This window comes from Gymnoscopelus microlampas, assembly GCF_963454915.1.
Source record: "Gymnoscopelus microlampas genome assembly, chromosome: 18".
Taxonomy (NCBI): domain Eukaryota; kingdom Metazoa; phylum Chordata; class Actinopteri; order Myctophiformes; family Myctophidae; genus Gymnoscopelus; species Gymnoscopelus microlampas.
In genome coordinates this window covers 18,528,875-18,552,275 of record NC_139955.1, presented here as the reverse complement: position 1 = coordinate 18,552,275, position 23,401 = coordinate 18,528,875, and the positions used below count along the sequence as shown (strand labels likewise).

The window sequence follows — 23,401 nt, the reverse complement described above, 5'->3', positions numbered from 1 at the left end:
CTCAATTGAAATATGCCAACTTTGAACAGGTACAGCTCATGCCCTGTTCGACCTACAGCCATGAAACTTCGATACACACATGCGTCTCCTCATGCCTAACAACTTTCGCTGTTTGACTTTTGACCTCTGACCATTAGATCTCCCACCATTTCGAATTCTATGAAAAGCAGTAAAAAGCAGTAAAAAAATCACTTCTCCTGGGATTTATGAGCAATCTGTACGAAACTGTATACACATGAACTTTGGACCAATGCCGACAAACGTAACTTAGCGGATTTTCCATAAGTGAAAACGTTAAGCTTTTATAAGCCAATGAAAATTGCAGCTTTTTTTAAATTATTCATCTGCCCCTAACACATACATGCAGACTCACATTTGTTTGACACTTTGCAATATTGTAGAGGGTCCTTCCAAGTATCACTGAAACCAATCTTACTCCAATTGGTCAAAGGGGGGCGCTATAGCAATTTTTTTAAAATGCAAACTTTAAACAGGCAAAAGTCATGCCTCGTTTGGCCGACAGCCGTTAAACCTGCTTACACATGTGCCTTGACTCATGAGGAACACATGTATCACTTTGACCAGTAAGCTCTGCCCTTAGATTGTCTGCAATTTTGAGCAGTTTGAAAAACATTTAAATCCAGGATTTCTGAGCAATTTGCATGAAACTGTGTCAAATACATGTTTGAGGCCCTTTTTCACAGGTTCAGGTGTGTTGGTTCAATAGCTTGATCGCTTAATCATCTGCCTTGAAACCATAGGGTAGCCGGTTCGAATCCCACCTCAGGTAGTCTTAATTATAATTGCATTGCACACAACATGACTATATCAATGAATACATGTGCAATTGTTAAAGATGACGAGAAATGAATACTTGAAAGTAGTTATTTTCAATGTATGACGTACTTCATTCGCGCTTTTGTTTTGTTTTGTTGGATTCTCCCTTTTCACTGTCTAAGGCTGTGTATTGGATAGCTCCACCAGTATGTGTGAGTCTCATGTGCCAAAGGTCCCTGGTTCGAATCCCACTTATTACAGTTCACATTTAAATTGCATTGTACAAAACATGACCCTGTTAATTCAGACATGTGCAATGTTTAGACAATAACACGAAATGCTTTTGAGAGTAGTTGTTTTTTATGTATGACATACTTTCTTGTGAAAATAGACGATCTACAATCTCACACCTTTTTAGATAGCAACGCGTTGTGAGCTTGTAGATCGACTATTTTCCACTAGTTTCCATTCCGAAATATATTGAGCAGTTTGAAAAACATTTAAACCAAGGATTTCTGAGCAATTTGCGTGAAAGTGTGTCATGTGTGTAAACTCCCTTTTCACTAGTACAGGTCTGTTGGCCCAATGGCTTAATCATCTGCCTTGAAACCACAGGGTTCCTGGTTCGAATCCCACGTCATGTAGAATTCATTATAATTGCATTGCACACAACATGACTGTATCAATGAATACATGTGCAATTGTTAACCAGTAAACTCCGCCCTTAGATTGTCTGCAATTTTGAGCAGTTTGAAAAACATTTAAATCCACTATTTCTGAGCAATTTGCGTGAAAGTGTGTCATGTGTGTGAACTCCCTTTTCATCAGTTCGGGTCTGTTGGCCCAATGGCTTAATCATCTGCCTTGATACCAGAGGGTCGCCGGTTCAAATCTCACCTCATGCAGACCTCAACTCAATTGCATTGCACACAACATGACTGTATCAATGAATGACCAATGCCGACAGACGTGAGCAAGCAGATTTTCCATAAGTGAAAACGTTAAGCTTTTTATAAGCCAATGAAAATTGCAGTTTTATGACAATTATTCATCTGCCCCTAAAACATACATGCAGACTCGCATTTGTTTGACACTTTGCAATATTGTAGAAGGTCATTCCAAGTATCACTGAAACCAATCTTACTCCAATTGGTCAAAGGGGGGCGCTATAGCAATTTTTTGAAAATGCAAACTTTAAACAGGCAAAAGTCATGCCTCGTTTGGCCGACAGCCGTTAAACCTGCTTACACATGTGCCTTGACTCATGAGGAACACATGTATCACTTTGACCAGTAAGCTCTGCCCTTAGATTGTCTGCAATTTTGAGCAGTTTGAAAAACATTTAAATCCAGGATTTCTGAGCAATTTGCGTGAAAGTGTGTCATGTGTGTGAACTCCTTTTTCATCAGTTCGGGTCTGTTGGCCCAATGGCTTAATCATCTGCCTTGATACCACAGGGTCGCTGGTTCAAATCTCACCTCATGCAGACCTCAACTCAATTGCATTGCACACAACATGACTGTATCAATGCATGTGCAATTGTTAAAGATAACGAGAAATGCATACTTGAAAGTAGTTATTTTCAATGTATGACGTAATTCATTTGCCCTTTTGTTTTGTGTTGTTGGATTCTCCTTTCTCACTATCTGATGCTGTCGATTCAATAGCTCCACCAGTAGAGTGTGAGAGTGTCAACAGACACCATCAGGGAGGCCATATCTCTAGCTCAATGAGAAGAGAGGCAGCCTTTGAATCCATAGGTCGCTGGTTCGATCCCTGTCCCCAACAATGCGTTGAGGTGATCATCATTTGGAATTCCCCCTATTCCCATGGATTGGATCCACCCCTCTCACTCATCACCAATCACACCTGCCACATGCACAGTACAATTTTTAGGTACTTTTACTTTACTACTCTACTCTACTGCAATTACAGCAGATGACAGCTTTAGTTACTTGTTACTTTGCAGATGTAATTATTAATACAACACCTACAGTAACCACATACAGCCGATCTACAATGTGACGCGTTATGAGCTTGTATGTATATAATAAGCAACCCATGCTGTATGATAACTTACCACATATGAAATCCAATTCTGTCTATCCAATGGCTCAGTCTGTACTGTGGCCATAGCTGAGTGGTTAGTGAGCCCACCTAGGGAGCCAGAGGCCCTTGTTGCCCCAGGTACGATTCCAGGCCAGGCCAGCAAATGTGTCGATGAAATGAAATTTGTCCCTGAGCAAGACTCTTAACCCCTAATTGCTCACAGGCCCTCATTGGAAACAAGACCGCAAGGACTTTCATGAACGGACCTGGAATTATCCTTATCCTTTACACTGTCTACCCACAAGTCTATAGGTCCCTGGTTCAAACCTCAATTTAACCGGTCCAAATATAATTTACTGAACAAAAATCATGACTTTGTTAATTAATGCATGTTCAATTCTTCTCTCTCGCTCTCTCTCTTACTGCCTCTCTTTCTCACTGCCTCTCTCTCTCTCTCCCTCTCTCTCTCTCTCTCTCTCTCTTTCTTTTCTCTCTCTCTCTCTCTCTCTCTCTCTCTCTCTCTCTCTCCCCTTCTCTCTCTCTCTCCCTCTCCCTCTCCCTCTCCCTCTCTCTCTCTCTCTCTGTCACTGTCTGTCTGTCTGCCAGTCTGCCACTCTGTCACTGTCTGTCTGTCTGCCAGTCTGCCACTCTGTCACTGTCTGTCTGTCTGTCTGTCTGCCAGTCTGCCAGTCTGCCACTCTGTCACTCTGTCACAGTCTGTCTGTCTGCCAGTCTGCCACTCTGTCACTGTCTGTCTGTCTGCCAGTCTGCCACTCTGTCACTGTCTGTCTGTCTGCCAGTCTGCCACTCTGTCACTGTCTGTCTGTCTGCCAGTCTGCCAGTCTGCCACAGTCTGTCTGTCTGCCAGTCTGCCACTCTGTCACTGTCTGTCTGTCTGCCAGTCTGCCAGTCTGCCACTCTGTCACAGTCTGTCTGTTTGTCTGTCTGCCACTCTGTCACAGTCTGCCAGTCTGCCAGTCTGTCACAGTCTGCCAGTCTGCCACTCTGTCACTGTCTGTCTGTCTGCCAGTCTGCCAGTCTGCCACAGTCTGTCTGTCTGCCAGTCTGCCAGTCTGCCACAGTCTGTCAGAGTCTTCCAGTCTGCCAGTCTGCCACTCTGTCACAGTCTGCCAGTCTGCCACTCTGTCAAAGTCTGCCAGTCTGCCACTCTGTCACAGTCTGCCAGTCTGCCATTATTCTCGAAACCGCTCATTGCTGCTTGCAGCTATATTTATTATTATTCTTCCGCCGTTTTTGCCAGTTCTGGCCTAACCGCCTGGTCACTTCTTATGAAATTCGGCAATATGGTAGAGGGCTATGCCAAACGGCGAAAACCCGAAACTCACAACCATTGGCCAAAGGGTGGCGCTGTAGCACTCAATTGAACATGCCAACTTTGAACAGGTACAGCTCATGCCCTGTTCGACCTACAGCCATGAAACTTCGATACACACATGCGTCTCCTCATGCCTAACAACTTTCGCTGTTTGACTTTTGACCTCTGACCTTTAGATCTCCCACCATTTCGAATTCTATGAAAAGCAGTAAAAAGCAGTAAAAAAATCACTTCTCCTGGGATTTATGAGCAATCTGTACGAAACTGTATACACATGAACTTTGGACCAATGCCGACAAACGTAACTTAGCGGATTTTCCATAAGTGAAAACGTTAAGCTTTTATAAGCCAATGAAAATTGCAGCTTTTTTTAAATTATTCATCTGCCCCTAACACATACATGCAGACTCACATTTGTTTGACACTTTGCAATATTGTAGAGGGTCCTTCCAAGTATCACTGAAACCAATCTTACTCCAATTGGTCAAAGGGGGGCGCTATAGCAATTTTTTTTAAATGCAAACTTTAAACAGGCAAAAGTCATGCCTCGTTTGGCCGACAGCCGTTAAACCTGCTTACACATGTGCCTTGACTCATGAGGAACACATGTATCACTTTGACCAGTAAGCTCTGCCCTTAGATTGTCTGCAATTTTGAGCAGTTTGAAAAACATTTAAATCCAGGATTTCTGAGCAATTTGCATGAAACTGTGTCAAATACATGTTTGAGGCCCTTTTTCACAGGTTCAGGTGTGTTGGTTCAATAGCTTGATCGCTTAATCATCTGCCTTGAAACCATAGGGTAGCCGGTTCGAATCCCACCTCAGGTAGACTTAATTATAATTGCATTGCACACAACATGACTATACCAATGAATACATGTGCAATTGTTAAAGATGACGAGAAATGCATACTTGAAAGTAGTTCTTTTCAATGTATGACGTACTTCATTCGCGCTTTTGTTTTGTTTTGTTGGATTCTCCCTTTTCACTGTCTAAGGCTGTGTATTGGATAGCTCCACCAGTAGAGTGTGAGTCTCATGTGCCGAAGGTCCCTGGTTCGAATCCCACTTATTACAGTTCACATTTAAATTGCATTGTACAAACCATGACCCTGTTAATTCAGACAAGTGCAATGTTTAGACAATAACACGAAATGCTTTTGAGAGTAGTTTTTTTTTATGTATGACATACTTTCTTGTGAAAATAGCCGATCTACAATCTCACACCTTTTTAGATAGCAACGCGTTGTGAGCTTGTAGATTGACTATTTTCCACTAGTTTCCATTCCGAAATATATTGAGCAGTTTGAAAAACATTTAAACCAAGGATTTCTGAGCAATTTGCGTGAAAGTGTGTCATGTGTGTGAACTCCCTTTTCACTAGTACAGGTCTGTTGGCCCAATGGCTTAATCATCTGCCTTGAAACCACAGGGTTCCTGGTTCGAATCCCACGTCATGTAGAATTCATTATAATTGCATTGCACACAACATGACTGTATCAATGAATGCATGTGCAATTGTTAACCAGTAAACTCCACCCTTAGATTGTCTGCAATTTTGAGCAGTTTGAAAAACATTTAAATCCAGTATTTCTGAGCAATTTGCGTGAAAGTGTGTCATGTGTGTGAACTCCCTTTTCATCAGTTCGGGTCTGTTGGCCCAATGGCTTAATCATCTGCCTTGATACCAGAGCGTCGCCGGTTCAAATCTCACCTCATGCAGACCTCAACTCAATTGCATTACACACAACATGACTGTATCAATGAATAAACATGCAATTATTAAATGAAACGCTTATTGAGAGTACTTGTTTTCAATGTATGATGTACTTCATTCCCTCTTTTGTTTTGTTTTGTTTTGTTGGATTCTCCCTTCTCACTGACCAAGGCTGTGGATTGAATAGCTTGATCAATACAGTGTTAGTCTCATGTGCCAAAGGTCCACGGCTCAAACCCCACTTGTCACAGTTTACATTTAAATTGCATTATGCAAAACATGACCCTGTTAATTCAGACATGTGCACTTTGCTCTCTCTCTCTCTCTCTCTCTCTCTCTCTCTCTCTCTCTCTCTCTCTCTCTCTCTTCTCTCTCTCTCTCTCTCTCTCTCTCTCTCTCTCTCTCTCTCTCTCTCTCTCTCTCTCTCACTCTGTCACAGTCTGCCACTCTGTCACTGTCTGTCTGTCTGTCTGCCAGTCTGCCAGTCTGCCACAGTCTGTCTGTCTGCCAGTCTGCCACAGTCTGTCACAGTCTGCCAGTCTGCCAGTCTGCCACTCTGTCACAGTCTGCCAGTCTGCCACTCTGTCAAAGTCTGCCAGTCTGCCAGTCTGCCAGTCTGCCAGTCTGCCACTCTGTCAAAGTCTGCCAGTCTGCCAGTCTGCCACTCTTGTCACAGTCTGCCAGTCTGCCATTATTCTCGAAACCGCTAATTGCTGCTTGCAGCTATATTGTAAATTGTGTTTGTAATACTGTAGTAGAGCTCACTGAGTACCTGAGTATCTGCATCTGCTATTATCCTGTACTCAGTGTGAAAGATGCAAACTGTGCCAAACTCTCCTATACTGTACAGTATGTGGTCTATTGATTTTCTGTAAACACACACACACACACACACACACACACACACACACACACACACACACGTCCATACACGCGCACACACACACACACACACACACAGGCTGAGAGCTCCTCCACAGAGTGAGGGAGGTATCATTGTTGATGTGTGAATGGGTGTTTCTGTCTGAGTCATCCAGGCTTGTTTTTCAGCTCTGTCTCTCTCAGCAGTCCATTAGCTCGCTGTTGGGGGAGCTGGTATTGGTTTCTAGCTGACAACAACATGTTCCTCAAGTCTGAGAGCATCGAGATGAGCACCCACTCTGCTCTAATATAGCTAATACACACATACACATGCTCACACACACTCTTCCTGTTCCTTCGAAAGTAGGGGCGCGAGGCTGAATAAGATACTGTGGAGAGTAAAAAGGTGAAGTCCAGAGAGTTCGATTTCGTCTATCGTACCATATGAAACCCAGCATGACTTTTTTTCACGTGTGTGTGTGTGTGTGTGTGTGTGTGTGTGTGTGTGTGTGTGTGTGTGTGTGTGTGTGTGTGTGTGTGTGTGTGTGTGTGTGTGTGTGTGAGTGTGTGAGTGTGTGAGTGAGTGAGAGAGAGAAACGAGTTTGATATCCCAGCAGCACTTGTGTCTCTTGTGTTGTGTCGTCCAGCGTAAACCGTTGCTCCCATGTAGGGCTGCAATTTTCGATAATTGTATTAGCGTCTACTCTATTGATTACTGTTTTAATTAGTTGAATAATTTTCTGTGAAATTAGACAGTCAGTGGCTGGTCTCGCCCTCTGTGCTCAAGCCCTAAGTATACTTAAATAATGAAAATTGCCGATCTACAATCGGCTATTTTCAACAATCTATCATTTTTATTTAAATTGATTATAGATTTTTTTTAACCCATTCAATCCGGGAACGCATCTTTGTCATTTTAGTTTTCTTTGGATATATAAATAGCAGATCTACAAGCTCATAGCACCGCACATTTAAAAAAGAAATCTTGAACAATTTTGTGCAAATCTTTGAATACATATATTTTTTGCTCAAATCTTTACTTCTGGGGGTCCCTGGAACTAAATAATCTGAGATGGGGGTCCGCGGCCAAATACATATAATTTTGGGGGTCCTTGACATCTTGTTTAGTCGATACACTATTTGTATTAGCTCGTGCTCATTTGATTTTGGTATTTTGTCTCATCTGTTTAAGAAAGTAGGTAGCTGATATATAGCACTTTTACCTTAGCGCTAGGTATACTCTTGGTTGCTTGTTTTTGCAGGAAATGCACTTAAGACTTCTGGTGATCAGTAGTTTTGTTCCCTACCTATGTTGAATGCACTTATTGTAAGTCGCTTTGGATAAAAGCGTCTGCTAAATGACTGTAATGTAATGTAATGTAATGAAAATGGTTTGAGCACCACTGATATAGCAACAATAGTTTTTTCAAAAAACTGTTTAGAAGACATTTGTTAAATGTTTGACAAGATTTGCACACATTTTAATCATTTAAAAAAAATAGCAGATCTACACGCTCATAGCGCGGCACTCGCTATATCTGCTGTTTTTGAATAGCCAAAGAAATCTAACATGACAGAGATGTGTTCCCGGTTTGAATGGGTCAAAATACAATCGGTTAAATTGCTTTGTGCGATTAACTGTGGTCACCCCCGCTCCTATAGTAAGCTCTTCCGCTCTTCTTCCTCTCCTCTCCCTCACACAGGGGTCAACAACCATCACAGTCAGTCCACGCTGCGGCCTCCTCTGCCGCCGCCTCACAACCACCAGACGCTCTCCCACCATTCTGCCAACAGCCTGAACAGGAACACACTGAGGGGGGGACGCAACCCCATCCACGCCCCGCCTCCGGGCCCCGGAGACGGGCCGACCACTCCGGAATCTGTCCAGCTTCAGGACAGTTGGGTCCTCAACAGCAATGTTCCCTTGGAGACCAGGTCAGAACATCCCCTCCCAGGGGGGACCTTACTCAATGTGTGTGTGTGTGTGTGTGTGTGTGTGTGTGTGTGTGTGTGTGTGTGTGTGCTCACGCGTGTGTCCGTCAACCTCGAAAACAACAGTATAATAATATGAATTATTATTATTTTGTGTATTTAAAACATAAATCCGTCAGAGATAACCTTTAAAACAAATCACCAAAGTGTACTCTCTAATATGATATAATATAATATATTATAATGTGTTTCACATTGTAGCATTGTGGTACATGTCGTAATCATAAAGTCAGAATCACGTTTCCTATGCATTCACACAGAAAACGAATTTGACTAAGAAGAAAGAGTAAAGAAAAACAAAAAGTATGTACTATGAGGGGTCAATAATGATGTCTAGACTAGTGGACCAACAGTGTAAAGGAGTTCTTTACACTGTCATAGTTTGCAAACTTCTATAAGATTTGACAGAGATTCAGATCTAGGGATGTTTTTATACAAACAAGTAAAGCCCAGTCCAGACCAATGATTCGCAATCGCAACGCAACTAGTGCAACCACTTGCAAGTTGCAACCACGTGCAACAAAATCCGTAACCCATTAAAACCGGGAACTGCATCTGAGTGCACCGAGTGCCGCGCTATGAGCTTGTAGATGGGGGAAAAACACATTTTTAAATGAGGGGGTCAAATACATATCATTTTGGGGGCCCTTGACATGAAAAAGTTTGAGAACCACTGATGTGACCGTGTGACTGTTTCCTCAGCCATGTGAGAAACAACAGACGGGTTGTCCCAAAACTGGACTGTGCCAGACGGTGACAGACACGAGGAGCAGATATTCTTTGTTTATTGTATGTATTATAGATAGGCCTATATTCATCTTGCATACAAATATCAAATAGCTCTCTTTTCTTTTCTCCCATTCGCTCGTCTATTTTTCTCCCTCTCGTCGGGTACTGTACATGTGGTAAAAAAGGACTTGCGCAGTCTGTGCGTTTGAGTGTTTGTGTCACCCTCACACATACACAAACACACACACAGTGACAGCACCACTGTGTGTATGTGTGTGTGTGTGTGTGAGAGAGAGAGAGAGAGAGAGAGTGAAAGGGAGAAAGAAAGACCATACTGCAAGTTTCTCCGCGATACGACGTGTGGCATCCTTTTGGGTGACTTTGTTGGAGTAGCTCTGTTATAAACATGATAATTCTGCCAAAAGGTTGATAAGCACAAGGTCTTCTTTCTCCTCCATCCAAATCTCTCCCATTGTTTTTAGTTGTTTACATCTGCGTGCATGAGTGTTCCCAAAGAGAGCTACAGTATACATGCTCGGATTGGTTAACCCATTAAATCCGGGAACGCATCGGTGTCATTGTCTCCGCCAGGCCGAAGGCATGGCGAGAGAGTATGTTTTGCACCCCGTCCGTCCGTCCGTCCGTGTGTGTGTCTGTGTGTCCATCTGTCTGTGAGCAGCTAATCTCCCGCACCGTTGGCCCGGTTGCTGCGAAACTGTGCACACACACTCCCTGGATGCCAATTCAGAACCTCTGGCCCAAGTTTTTGACATTGGCCTGTTATAGCGCCACCAGGAGGCCGATTTGTGCAAAACCCATTTTTTTATATTACTCCTACAGATTTTATCCAAACGTCACGCAAATCAGTATCTCTATAGTCATGTGATCAACACGGATCTGTCTGATTTTCCATATTCCATCTTGATTGGCTAAAGTTGGCTTCCAAAGTTTGCAGGATTGGCCCGATTTGAACAAAATGCCTCAAATCATGAACGCAGCATGCGATTTCCGTGAAATTGTGCATGCACATTCCCACTATGTCAAGGAACAAATGCCACTTAAAAACTTTCAAATTAGCCTCATGGTGGCGCTATAACAGGCCGATTCACGTTTTTACTTAAAACTGCACCGATCTGCGTGAAACTTTGCATGCATACCCCCTAAAGGCCAAGGAACAACCTTTGGTCTGCATTTTTCACATCTGCCTTTTAGAGCGCCACCAGGAGGCCGACTTTTGGAAAACACATTTTTTGCTCTTAATATACTCCTTCACATTCTGTCCAAAAATCACGCAAATCGATACACAGTATCTCTATAGTCATGTCATCAAGAGGAATGTGTCCGATATTTCATATTCCATCTTAATTGGCTAACATTGACTTTTTTTTCTTTCTTTTCTTTTATTTCTTTTTTCTTTTTATAGTTTACAGGATAGGTCCGTTTTCAACAAAATGCCTCAAATCATGAACGCAGTGTGTGATTGCCGTGCAATTTCACACGCACATTCCCACTAGGCCGAGGAACAAATGCCACCCTTTTCACATTGGCCTGTTATAGCGCCACCAGCAGGTCTAATTTAACAAAACACATTTTTGGAACAAAATTCCTCAAATCATGAATGCAGTGTCCGATTGCCGTGAAAGGCCTAAAAAGAAATACCACCCTTTTCACATTGGCCTATTATAGCGCCACCAGGAGGCCACAGTAACCTACCTGACCTGGCGGAGACTTGTGCTCCGAGGAGCACTTTTTCTAGTTATAGATTGCTTTGGCATCTTTAAAGTGAACATTTGTAACTCAAATCTTTGCTTCTGAGATGGGGGCCCACAGCCAAATACATATCTAAAAATGTTTTCTAAATCCTAACAGTATGTTGCTATATCAGTGGGCTCCAACTTTTCCATGTCAAGGACCCCCATAATGATATGTATTTTGCCACGGACCCCCATCTCAACATTTGTTGTTCCAGGGACCCCAGCAGCACAGATCGGAGTTAAAAACGTTTGCTTAAAAACATTGCAGATCTACAAGCTCATAGTGTGGCACTCTGTGCCGCTCTATGAGCTTGTATATCTGCAATTCTTTTAATAGCCAAGAAATTCTTTTTGCTTGGGATTGAACATGTAGAGTCTCTTGCGCCGACCTGCAACAGGGTAATTCAGACCGCTGCAACGGTCTCTGCAACGGTTCCATAGCTTGCGAATCATTGGTCTGGACTGAGCTTAAAGGGGAATTTTGGACCATAGGTTTCTTCCCTTTTCTATGATGTTATGATATCCTAGGATGAATGGTACAGTAGAAAAATGTCATAAGTCCATCCCAGGTCCCCCACAGCTAAAAAGACACACCAATAGACCTTGCGCTAGATCGCATATTTTGATCTTTTTTTTAGCGAGAAGAAAAAAACGTGGTCCAAAATTCCCCTTTAAGAGAAAGCAGTACGCTTGATATTAGTTAAAAAAATACATATATATATATATATATATAATATGTTGGTGTTGGCATGTCCTCTGTTTACGCATATACAGATTTATTTGCTACAGTGTTACTGTAGCAGACTGTATTGAAAATGTTTAAACCAAAACAAACTATAATATGTTTTGAGACAACAAACAACAACAACAGAATATTTAATACATACTTTATCATAATGATATCATGTCATTTAAATCTTCATTATGTTATATAATAATATAAATATAAATATGATAACCTAATGCATGCAATACAATTCTATGGGGTTTAACCATACTCTTGTAACATAGAGGATATGTCATTTAGAAATCAAAACTGACTCAGCCGTGATTTCCCTCTCATGTTCCGGTGACCGTGAAGCCATTACTTTTTTTCCCCGTTCTTCTTTTTTTTTTACTGCATATTACGGAGTTATCAGTTGATAGCAATGTCCCACTGGAAATAAGATGAGTCAAGCGTTGGGATCACAGTAAATGTATCTGACTGCTATTCAGGCCATAGCCGAGGTGCTAGCGGGAAGCGCGAGGCTATAGAATACTAACTAGACTTGGGCTGGTGCAGAGCGTCCGCTGTCTTTGTGTCACTGAGTGCATCATCTCCACTGCATCTTTCTAAGGCTACAAAGTCAGCCCCCCACCCCCCCCCCCGCCCCCCCCGCCCGCCCCAACCAAAACGGCAAATTGCAAATTGCCTCTGACTCTCAAGTGACGCGCAGTAAGATACAAAAGCGGCTATATTTCGAAACCATTAAGCGCGCGGCTCGACGTGAGAGAGCGAGAGAGCATCAAATACACAAACGGTGTCACAGTTCGGCCCCCCTCTTCACGTGCTCTTGTACTGTACACAAAGAAGGAGCATTCACGCAGCGTATTGCTATTCATGAGGCATGCAGCGCTGCACATGCACACATATCTCTGTATGCTGTTTGGTAGTGTGTGTGTGTGTGTGTGTGTGTGTGTGTGTGTTTGCGTGTGTGCAGCACCGGTGCAGCATTGTGTGTCTGCTCTCTGGGCTGTGTAGTTGTGTTTCTCCTGCTGGGCGCCAGGGCTTCTAACCCCGGCTGGTCCCAGACCAGCTCCCCAGAGCTCCTGGCCCATGCAGTATTCATGAAGCCCGGCCATGTTTAATTCAGCTCCACTGATCTCAGGTCCACATTGCCGTCAGTATATGCAGCAGTTAGTGAAGGGTGGCCATGAACAGCAAAGCTCGCAGCAATAAATGCAAGCTATTTCCAGCCATAATTGCCTGGTTACCTGTGTATGCGTCACCATGGTGATATGGATCCATGATTTGATGAAAGTAAAGTGATGTCTTATCATTGTGATTAATGTTATCATGTTGATTGGATACCCGGCAAGGCTGCTTTCAGCTCAGGTTTTGTGAGGCTACCAGGTATTAGGCCTGCCTGGTGGACACTAAAATCCTAAGTGGCAATTTTTGGGTCATTAAGCCCTCTCCACATCCATGCTCATGTGTGCGCGCACACACACACACACACCCACACACGCGTGCCCGCACTCACGCCTGCATGCATGCATGCTCACAACACGCTCAGCCTCTTTATCTGTGATGTTCTGCATGTGGCATGGCGCCTGTCGCTCTGCACAGAGCCCAAGGCAGCAGACAGATTTTCCAGCCCCGCCCCCCTGAGTCCAGAGTGGGTCCTGGGTTTTAGGCACAGTGACAGCAGTGACTGGGTCAGCCGGCTGGTGCCGGTCCAACGCGTCCAGCCGGGCTGAGCCACAGAGCCACACCGTCTCTGGACCGATCCTCCATCTCATTATAACTAAGAGCTAGGAGGGTGTGTGTGTGTGTGTGTATGTGTGTGTGTGTGTGTGTGTGTGTGTGTGTGTGTGTGTGTGTGTGTGTGTGTGTGTGTGTGTGTGTGTGTGTGTGTGTGTGTGTGTGTGTGTGTGTGTGTGTGTGTGTGTGTGTGTGTGTGTGTGTGTGTGTGTGCGTGCGTGTGTGTGTTGGCTTACCCCACAAGAGAGACAGTAAGAGAATGAAGTGCGTGTCCATGAATCTGTCTATTTGGGGTTGTGATCATATGTAAATCCTGGCATTTGTTGTCCACACGTCATGGTAAATATGTATGCATGTACATGTATATTACTATAAGCATACAGTAAGCATGCAAATTCTATGTGCATTTGTGTGTTGGCTTATCCCACAAGAGAGACAGTAAGAGAATGAAGATTGATCACCTAAGAATACTGACAGACAAAGAAAGAAAGAAAGAAAGAAAGAAAGAAAGAAAGGAAAAAAAGAAAGAAAGAATAAAGCAGATAATCATAAGTCAGGGGAGTAAGGGAGGATGGCATGGGAAGGAATGGTTTACACAGAATAGGGGAAGATAAAGACGGAGAGACGAAGGGAGAGAGAGAAGAATTGAGAAGTGATTGAAGGAGATTGTTTTTCTTTTGGGGAGGAGGAGAGGAGCAAGGAGGGGAAGAGATTGAGAGCCGTAGAACATGGGTACATTTGCAGTGTGAGATAAATGACTAAAGATGGAGCTGCTCCGTGCATGCGCGCGCGCGCGCGTGCGTGCGTGCGTGCGTGCGTGCGTGTGTGTGTGTGTGTGCGCGCGCACATCTCTGCTGGTGCTGTTGCATCTGTGTGTGTGTGTGTGTACCTAGTAAGTGCGTGGTCTTGCACACGTGCATGTGTTTGAGCGGTGGAGAAAAAAAAAGCACCTGATTTCCAATCGGTCCCGTGGAGCCTCTCGGCCAGCTGATGCCAGTTTCAATCTCTCCCTCATCACAGGACGCTCCATCCCGCGGACCGTTCCTTGGGAGAAATAAGATCAGTGACGGGGTCGCACATTCTCAATTTATCCGGGTGGAGGAGGTGGTGGTTGATGTGTGTGTGTGGGGGGGGGGGGGGTTACTTTCAAATGCATGAGTGTCGAGATGGATCTGGAGATGCTACCTGTGGTTACAGCACCGCTGACATTTACAGCGAGTGTATTGTGTACGCAGAGATGGAGAGATGGAGGGGGATAGAAGGAGAGGTGTGGGAGGGTGGAGAGGAGAGCTGGAAGCACGGTGGATGTGGCTAATAGACAGCCGAGAGGGAAGATTCACGACCTGCCATATGGCTGGCGTGGAGAATCCCCCAACGGAATGCAGTGCGACCTCGCACTCCATGCCGCCACATAACATCCTCTGGAGTTCTTCTTTGAGGACCACTTCAATGAGCGCTCACAGGAGACCAGATTGAGCTGGTTGCTACTCAGTTGAGTAGCGCTGGACCAAATGTATGAAAAAACGCCTTTAACCTCAGCTCACATCGTGTCGACGCGTGAGCTTGTAGATTTCGTTTTTTATTTTATTTTTTACAAAAATGTAAACATGTTGCAGTGACCTGAGTATACTGTACCACATGGGCTCTAATGCCTGACAGCGAGTTCCCGGTTCAATTCCTGGCCGGTCGGACCATTTGCTAGCTGCTTTTCCTCTCTCTACACTGTACCTGTAAAAAAAAAAAAGCCCTAAAAAGAGGTGGGAGGAAATGTTAAAAAGGTTTTTGATATATTTTGTTTTATGATCACCTATAATGACATACCCATAATAGGGACAACAGGTTTAATGTTGTTAATTGTCCACAGTGAAGCACTGCTGTTAATCACATCATTCTAATTCAGCAGCTGGGGGAAATGTAACACTGCTGTTATCAACACTCTCCTCATGGAGGATCAGGCTGTTACATACTCGAGGCTGTTAATGACAGACCATGTTGTTGTTTCATCAACCAGGGCACTAAAACATTAAACACAGTGCTTGAAAGTTTAAAATGCCCTTTAATTCCATTTAATTATTAATTTGCTCATAAATTTAATTAGTTTATTAAGCTTAGTTGTCTAGTGAAATGAAAAATGGGGACAAGGACAAAAATCATGAAAAAGCTGATTATAAGATATTGCAGCATAATATAATAATATTATGTATAGCAAGCAAGCATACTTATTCAATATCAGTACTTTTTTTTTTCTTATTTAGAGCTCTCAGGAGTTTGTACCAGTTAGAGGTTAGATAAAGCTCTATAAATTGTGTATGTGTTTAATTCACTGCTAGATGTGTTTAGAGATTTCATTCTTTTATCATGTCTGCTCTGTAATATTTGTGCATCTGTTTTATTGTCTCCGCCAGGCCGAAGGCATGGCGAGAGAGTATGTTTTACCCTCCGTCCGTCCGTCCGTGTGTCCGTGTGTGTGTGTGTGTGTCCCTCCTGTCTGTGTGTTACCAGCTAATCTCCGGCACCGTTGGCCCGTTCGCTCCGAAACTGTGCACACACACTCCCTGGATGCCAATTCAGAACCTCTGCCCCAATGTTTTCACATGGGCCTGTTATAGCGCCACCAGGAGGCCGATTTGTGCATTTTTACATTACTCCTACAGATTTTATCCAAACGTCATGCAAATCGGTACACAGTATCTCTATAGTCATGTGATCAACACGGATCTGTCCGATTTCCCATATTCCATCCTCATTGACTATGGTTGGCTTCCAAAGTTTGCAGGATTGGTCCGTTTTGAACAAAAAGCCTCAAACTATGCACGCAGCTTGCGATTTCCGTGAAATTTCACACGCACATTCCCACTAGGTCGAGGAAGAATGCCACCCTTTTCACATTGGCCTGTTATAGCGCCACCAGCAGGTCTAATTTAGCAAAACACATTTTTGGAACAAAATGCCTCACATCATGAATGCAGTGTCTGATTGCCGTGAAAGACCTAAGAATAAATGGCACCCTTTTCACATTGGCCTATTATAGCGCCACCAGGAGGCCAGAATAACGTACCTGACCTGGCGGAGACCTGTGCTCCGAGGAGCACTTTTTCTAGTATTTTTAATATTACAGATGGGGGGTGTAATTTTCATTCAAACGATGCGAGGATGAGTGCTAGCCAATGCCAACTATGGACTCAATTCTAGAAAGAAAAAGTAACAATCAGGGACTAAAACATTATTTTAGCCATCTGTTTGTTAATACAATATAACTGCAGTTATCCAACATCTGCAGTGGTTGGATGTGGTCTCCCTACTCTTCCATTTATAAATATGGACCCTGTTGTTGTGGAAGTTATTTGAAGCAGACGTTGCACCGGTTAGGACAATACCATCTTTATTGTAGTTTGGACATCATTGCAATTTGAGATAATGGACATACAACCTAAGGATTTAGCTTAAATGTATTGGCCAAAATATTTTTTTAATAATCAGTCAGCATTTGATTCTCAGTCCATCTGTGATCACGGCCAACATGATAGATTTAGCTAATTCTGTCCTATTCAACTCATAGTTATTGTTTACCTGTTATCTTAGTTTGTAGCCTATCCTTGTTCTCCTTGAACTCTAATTCCTTGAACACGTACCCTGTTGTTGTATGATAAATGTTCGGATCTCTTCTTGCGACCTTGTAAGTCGCTCTGGATAACAGCACCTGCTAAACGCTTAAATTGTAAATTGCAATTATAGCACCGACAACTAAGAGAGTGACTTCCCACTGGGGCTGACCTCAGTAAAACTATTGTATTCCTGCAAGTTACCTTATAGATCACTGGATGGCAGTATCTATTAATTAGGTGTGATACAGGAGGATGAAGACTTACAGGTCCACTAGCCTTTCCTTCTCTGTAACATCCATTTATTATCACATTTATTCGTTTTTTGACACTCTTATCCACAAGACAACAAATCCACCTTTTCACTTATATTATAAATAACCAAAAGGTGAAGGTCAAATATTCCAATTAATAGAGAAAAATTACATATACATAATGTACTACTACTTCAACAACTTGAATTGCATTTAAGCCCTATTTTATACTTTGTCGTGCGACGATGTAGTGCAGTGGAATCAAATGATGTACAACCTCACATTGGCTATTTTCCCATTTTTGCCTATTATGACATTTCATAATAGGCAACAGTCACTAGACTGTTGACAAACACTCAGAAAACATTAAGGAAAATACAGTTTGAAACAAAGATAACGATTGATAAAATATCGATGGATAGAAAGGGGGATTCAAATACAGAATTGGGACAGACTTTACAAAGATCATCTCCCCATGTTTACTTTACACTGTGGTCCTCTCAAACTCACAGAGCAGATCTACTAATTGTCCTTGACCTCTTACTATAATCCTCCCTTCCTGGTCCTCAAAAACCACATGTTTGTAAGAGATGAGAAGATTGTGGAGTGGTGTGTGTGTGTGTGTGTGTGTGTGTGTGTGTGTGTGTGTGTGTGTGTGTGTGTGTGTGTGCGCACGCGTGCGGTACATGTACGCGCATGTGTGAGTGGGTGTATCGTGAGTGTGTGCATAGTTGTGTGTGTGCGTGCATGTGTGTGTTGGAGGGGTAGAACACACTTGCTCAGGGGGGAATGCGAGCCTTGACTTTCTGCTAATTACCCAGCATGCTCTATGCTCTGTGGTTAATTGTCCAGGTCCTCCTCTTGCTCATTGGGGAGCAGGGTTGGAATGCAACAAAAACACTTCCACCCACTCTCTCCCTCTCTCCTTCTCTCTCTCCTTCTCTCTCCATCTCTCTCTCTCTCTCTCTCTCTCTCTCCCCCCTCTCTCGCTCTTTCGCTCCATCTCACAAGTCCTCCTCTCATCTCACCGCCTCTCTTCTGTTGCTAAAAGCGCTATATGGTTCCAAATTATTTTTGGTGACACACTGGACAAACCTATGAGAGAAATCGTGCATAATATATTCCCACTCAAAGTGTACGTGCGTGCGTGTGTCCATAGGTGCTAGTGCCTGTTTACATGTAAGACAGGACATATAGCTGTTGGATGACAGCAAACTGGTAATAGTTGGAGTTGCCGGCAGGTTGGGCTGAGGGAGGGGACTGTCTGTCAGCTCCCTCTAATTATGTGTGATGTCTCTACGCTGGACTACTGTCACAAATGTACAATATTTACTCATACCCAAGCACACCCAAGCACACCCTCTCTCTTTCTCTCTCTTGCACACGTGCGCGCACACGAACGCGCGCACGCACACATGCACGCGCGCACACACACACGCACGCACACACACACACACACACACACAAATTTCTCTAATGATAGTGTTGTGATTGCTGGCTGCCTGCTATGGTTAAGCCCCTCCACAGGCCTCCACAACATAAATCAATGTCAATTACCTCCCCAGAGCACATTAGACACTTTCCATTCCCACTCATAATTAGTACAGTCCATAGACATATTCCCTTCTCATACCAGCCTCGCTGTGCAGCAGCCCCTCAAAGAGAAAGGCAACAGAGACTACTGAGATTCACACACACGGATACATACAGCCACATGGGGACATATGCACACTTTATCACTGTGCATGACATGGAATGCATGTAATTCATCAGTGCACTTTCTCCACTAGCGCTCTGCCATACACACACACACACACACACACATACACACACACACACACACACACACACACACACACACACACACACACACACACACACACACACACACACACACACACACACACACACACAGACACACATATTGTATCATATTGTAATTAATTTGCTCTGCCCATGACATACTAAGTTAGTTGAAAGTGAAGCCAACATTGGGTGGACTTCATTTTTCTGTGTGTGTGTGTGTGTGTGTGTGTGTGTGTGTGTGTGTGTGTGTGTGTGTGTGTGTGTGTGTGTGTGTGTGTGTGTGTGTGTGTGTGTGTGTGTGTGTGTGTGTATGAGGCTCGATTAGTGCCACGTAAGCACACCCCCTGTCCTGTAATCGTGTAATTTTTTTTGTGTGTTGCACAGAACCGCATAGACGTGTCGTGTACTTTCCCATTCATTTCTGACGGAACGCGATTAGGCGTGCACGCGACACGTGCACGCCTGACGTGCACGCGTACTCGCGTAGTTGTACACGACTACGCGTAGTCGCGTACCAACATGGAGAACGCACGCATTAACGCACGCATAAAGATAACATTTATTTTTTGGTCACGCGATTACACGAGGCGAGCAGTGAGGTGCGCACAGCGATTTACGCGTGCCTGGGAATGCGCGACTCTCTGGATCGCGTGCGTGTGCGCATGACAATTATAAATAATTTTTTTATTATTTAAATAATATTTAAATAATAATGTATGTACTTGAAAAAGACGGGATACAAAGTTAGTTAGTTATGTTCTTCTACATTAGCTATTTAAAATTATGAATTATTGTATAAGGAACTATTTTAATGAAATATTCTCCTTGTAAGGGACATTTAGCAGTGGTGGAAAATAACTAAGTAGTAATTTACTTAAGTACTTTTAGTCCACTACATTTATTTTAAAACTTTATTTACTTAGTAGATTTTGATTATTATTACAAAACATATATTAACCACTTCAGCAGCCATATGCACATTTCGACCCTTTGAAAATAGGAGATCTACAATGTCACAATGCATGCATGTGAGCTTGTACATCTGCTATTTTAATTCAAAATATTAATTAGAGGTATATATAATATAAAAAAACTGGCAGGCTCCAGTGTACATACAGTAGCCATAACATGAGAAATATCCCCTAGCCTACAGCAGGGTCATAACAAAATGATGAGCAGTATTAGGCCTATGGACGAATATGACATCAAGGCATTTAATAGCTACTTAAGTAATAATTTGCTATAAATTCCCGCCCGTCCCACATTGTCCCACACAAGTGGTAGCCTACTTCTGTCCCTCAAATGAACAGTTTGGATCTGGTCACCATAGCCACGAGATAGTTAATTTGAGACTTCAATGTAAGGTTTTATAAACCAATTATTTGTTTACCAACATTGAGACTAGATGCACAGGTGATTGTTTCACAAAATCAATTCTCAACCTGTTGTTTTGGGGTGCGCTGGTTTCAGCACACCCCAACCCCCTATTGTGTGTTGACTGGTGAGGCGCGTCCTAGCGAGACCTGATAGAATGGGTTTCATTGCGCGCAAACTGGTTGCACGCATACTGGTTGGTTCTTATCAGTGTGACGTCGTCTGTTAAGGGGTCTATAAGAGCTTGATATCGTTTTATAGAGGAGTAATGAAAACATGATTATATGTGTATTATACACCAAATGAATATAGACACGTCACAGATTATTAAGAATTTTTCATTATAACATTTGCTTGAGAATTGACAGAGTAAGGCTTGATTAAAGTGATATGAATTGGGACATAGTTTCTCTTATTCTAAAGCCTACATTTTATTATCATCAAGCTATTCACCAAGCTAATTCAGGTAATTTCTCCCAAATAAAATCCATAATTGTTGCACCCTTGGGAAAGCGGCAAGCGCAAAGTGCGCAGATTCCACACATTTTAAGTAATAAGGCTGTCCAGGTACACAATTTAGTGCAAAGTAGGCCTACAGCAGATAATACTATACACTGGCAACTAGGCTGCCTTATATCAATTACAATGAGCAGTCTGAAAATGCCCTGTAGCCTACATCTTCATTGAGACAATATCTTTAAAGTTTCCATGATTGACTTGGACACACATTTTGCTTATCCTGCATGTTATTTTTATTATTGTCATGACAGTAGAACATTTCTTTGACCTTCACAGTTCATATTTATTAAAGCCTCACTATGCACTTTGATGTTGTAAATCCAATTTTGAGAATAAAAAGCATACATTGATTATATTTGCATATTGTATTTTATTCACGTTTCTTTCTTGCATTACGGTATAACCGTATATAGAAATATATAGAAATCATCCTCTTCGGCCTCGATTCTCCCACATCACCCCCTGACATATTAGGTCCCCTCAGCTCCCATATACACTCCTCCGTTAAAAACCTTGGTGTCACTTTTGACTCAGCATTCAAAATGGACAAACAAGTCAGCTCAGTCGTTAAAACTAGCTTCTTCCATCTTAGACTCCTGGCCAAAATAAAACCATACCTCTCCCACAACGACCTTGAGAGGGTGATACACGCATTTATCTCCACCAGATTGGATTACTGTAATTCATTATATGTCGGCATTGAAGTATCACAACTCAAGCGCTTACAGTTGATCCAGAATGCCGCTGCCCGTCTCCTTACTGGGACAAAAAAGCGGGACCACATTACACCAGTTTTGGCCTCCCTACACTGGCTCCCTGTCCGCTTCCGCATTGATTTTAAGATTTTAATGTTTGTTTTTAAAATCCGTAATGGGTTGGCTCCCCCGTCCCTCGCAGATCTCGTTTCCAACCATTCCCCCTCCAGAGCCCTGAGGTCGGCTGACCAGCTGCTGCTGGAAGTGCCAACTGCACCCACTAAAGTGACCAGGGGTGACCGGGCCTTTGCCGTGGCTGCCCCCACGCTCTGGAATGACTTACCTCTACGTATCAAAGCAGCCCAGACATTAGCTATTTTCAAATCCTTACTAAAGACTCATTTTTTCTCCTTGGCTTTCAGCAACAACTAAAGCAGCCCTACCTCCCACTATTGGTGCTAACGTTTGTTTGTCTGCGCCTACTCATTGTGCACTCTTGTCGGCTTACATTGCATTGTTTGCTTCTTTTTCTCTGTTTTTGTTTTTGCTTCCTTTGCCTTTTGTTTTGCTTTGTTTTTGCTTTTACCTGTACAGCACTTTGGTTGACCTTGTCATTTTAAATGTGCTATATAAATAAATTTTGATTTGATTTTTGATTTGATTTATAACGTTGCAATGGCTCTTTCAAAATCAACCGCCCACATCCACCCAAACTCCAACTACTTCACTACACTATAACACCTATTGCGTCATTACACTATTACACTTTTTACACTATTATACCTATTATACTATCACACATATTGCACTATTACACTATTAAACCTATTACACTGTTACCATTATTATGTTATTACACTATTACACTTGTTGCATTATTACACCATTACAATTATTACACTATTACACGTATTACAACATTACCATAATCAGTGCTGCATGTAATCAGTCATGTAATGTATATTTTATATTAGGAGGAACCAACAAACATGTGGTATTGACTGACATTGTAATCATACTGACAATTACTAAAATGCATCTGGCTTGTTTATTTTTCTCTGTAATAGTTATTAATAAATTTACCCACCCATATGAATAACCAAATGCGTTTGAGAACTACAAAATTAGCTGATTCCATTGAGTGCAAAAGAAAAGTACATAGAGACCCAAAGTCTTTTATGCTTATACCAGAAATATGACAAAGCTAGCCAAGATTCAAGAATCATTCTTTTTTTATTCTCCTCATGCTTGTCAAAGCTGTGTGTTGGGGAATGTGGGGGTCCTTGACATGACAAAGTTTGATAACTTATACACTGCCTGATGAAGGTCTACGAACGAAAGCTTGCAATACGTTAAAAAAGAAAAAAAGGAAAGACTTCTTCACAGATTTGAGCTCGCAGAGGCTCCTTCATTGTGTCATAAGAAATCATTAGAATGGGCCTCAGGTCTTTGTGTAAATGCAGTGTCTGTTT

At 42.7% G+C, this 23,401-nt stretch overlaps 1 protein-coding gene across 1 annotated transcript in view; it reads left to right on the top strand.

Moving 5' to 3' along the window:
• Positions 1 to 23,401, top strand: part of tenm2a (teneurin transmembrane protein 2a) — a gene marked incomplete at both ends in the record, with an annotated part of 272,638 nt that overhangs the window by 153,654 nt on the left and 95,583 nt on the right. Inside the window, one exon of the mRNA XM_084041921.1 lies at positions 8,444 to 8,675. Within this exon, the coding sequence (XP_083898047.1) occupies positions 8,444 to 8,675 (232 nt within the window). The remainder of the gene's footprint in view (positions 1 to 8,443; positions 8,676 to 23,401) is intronic.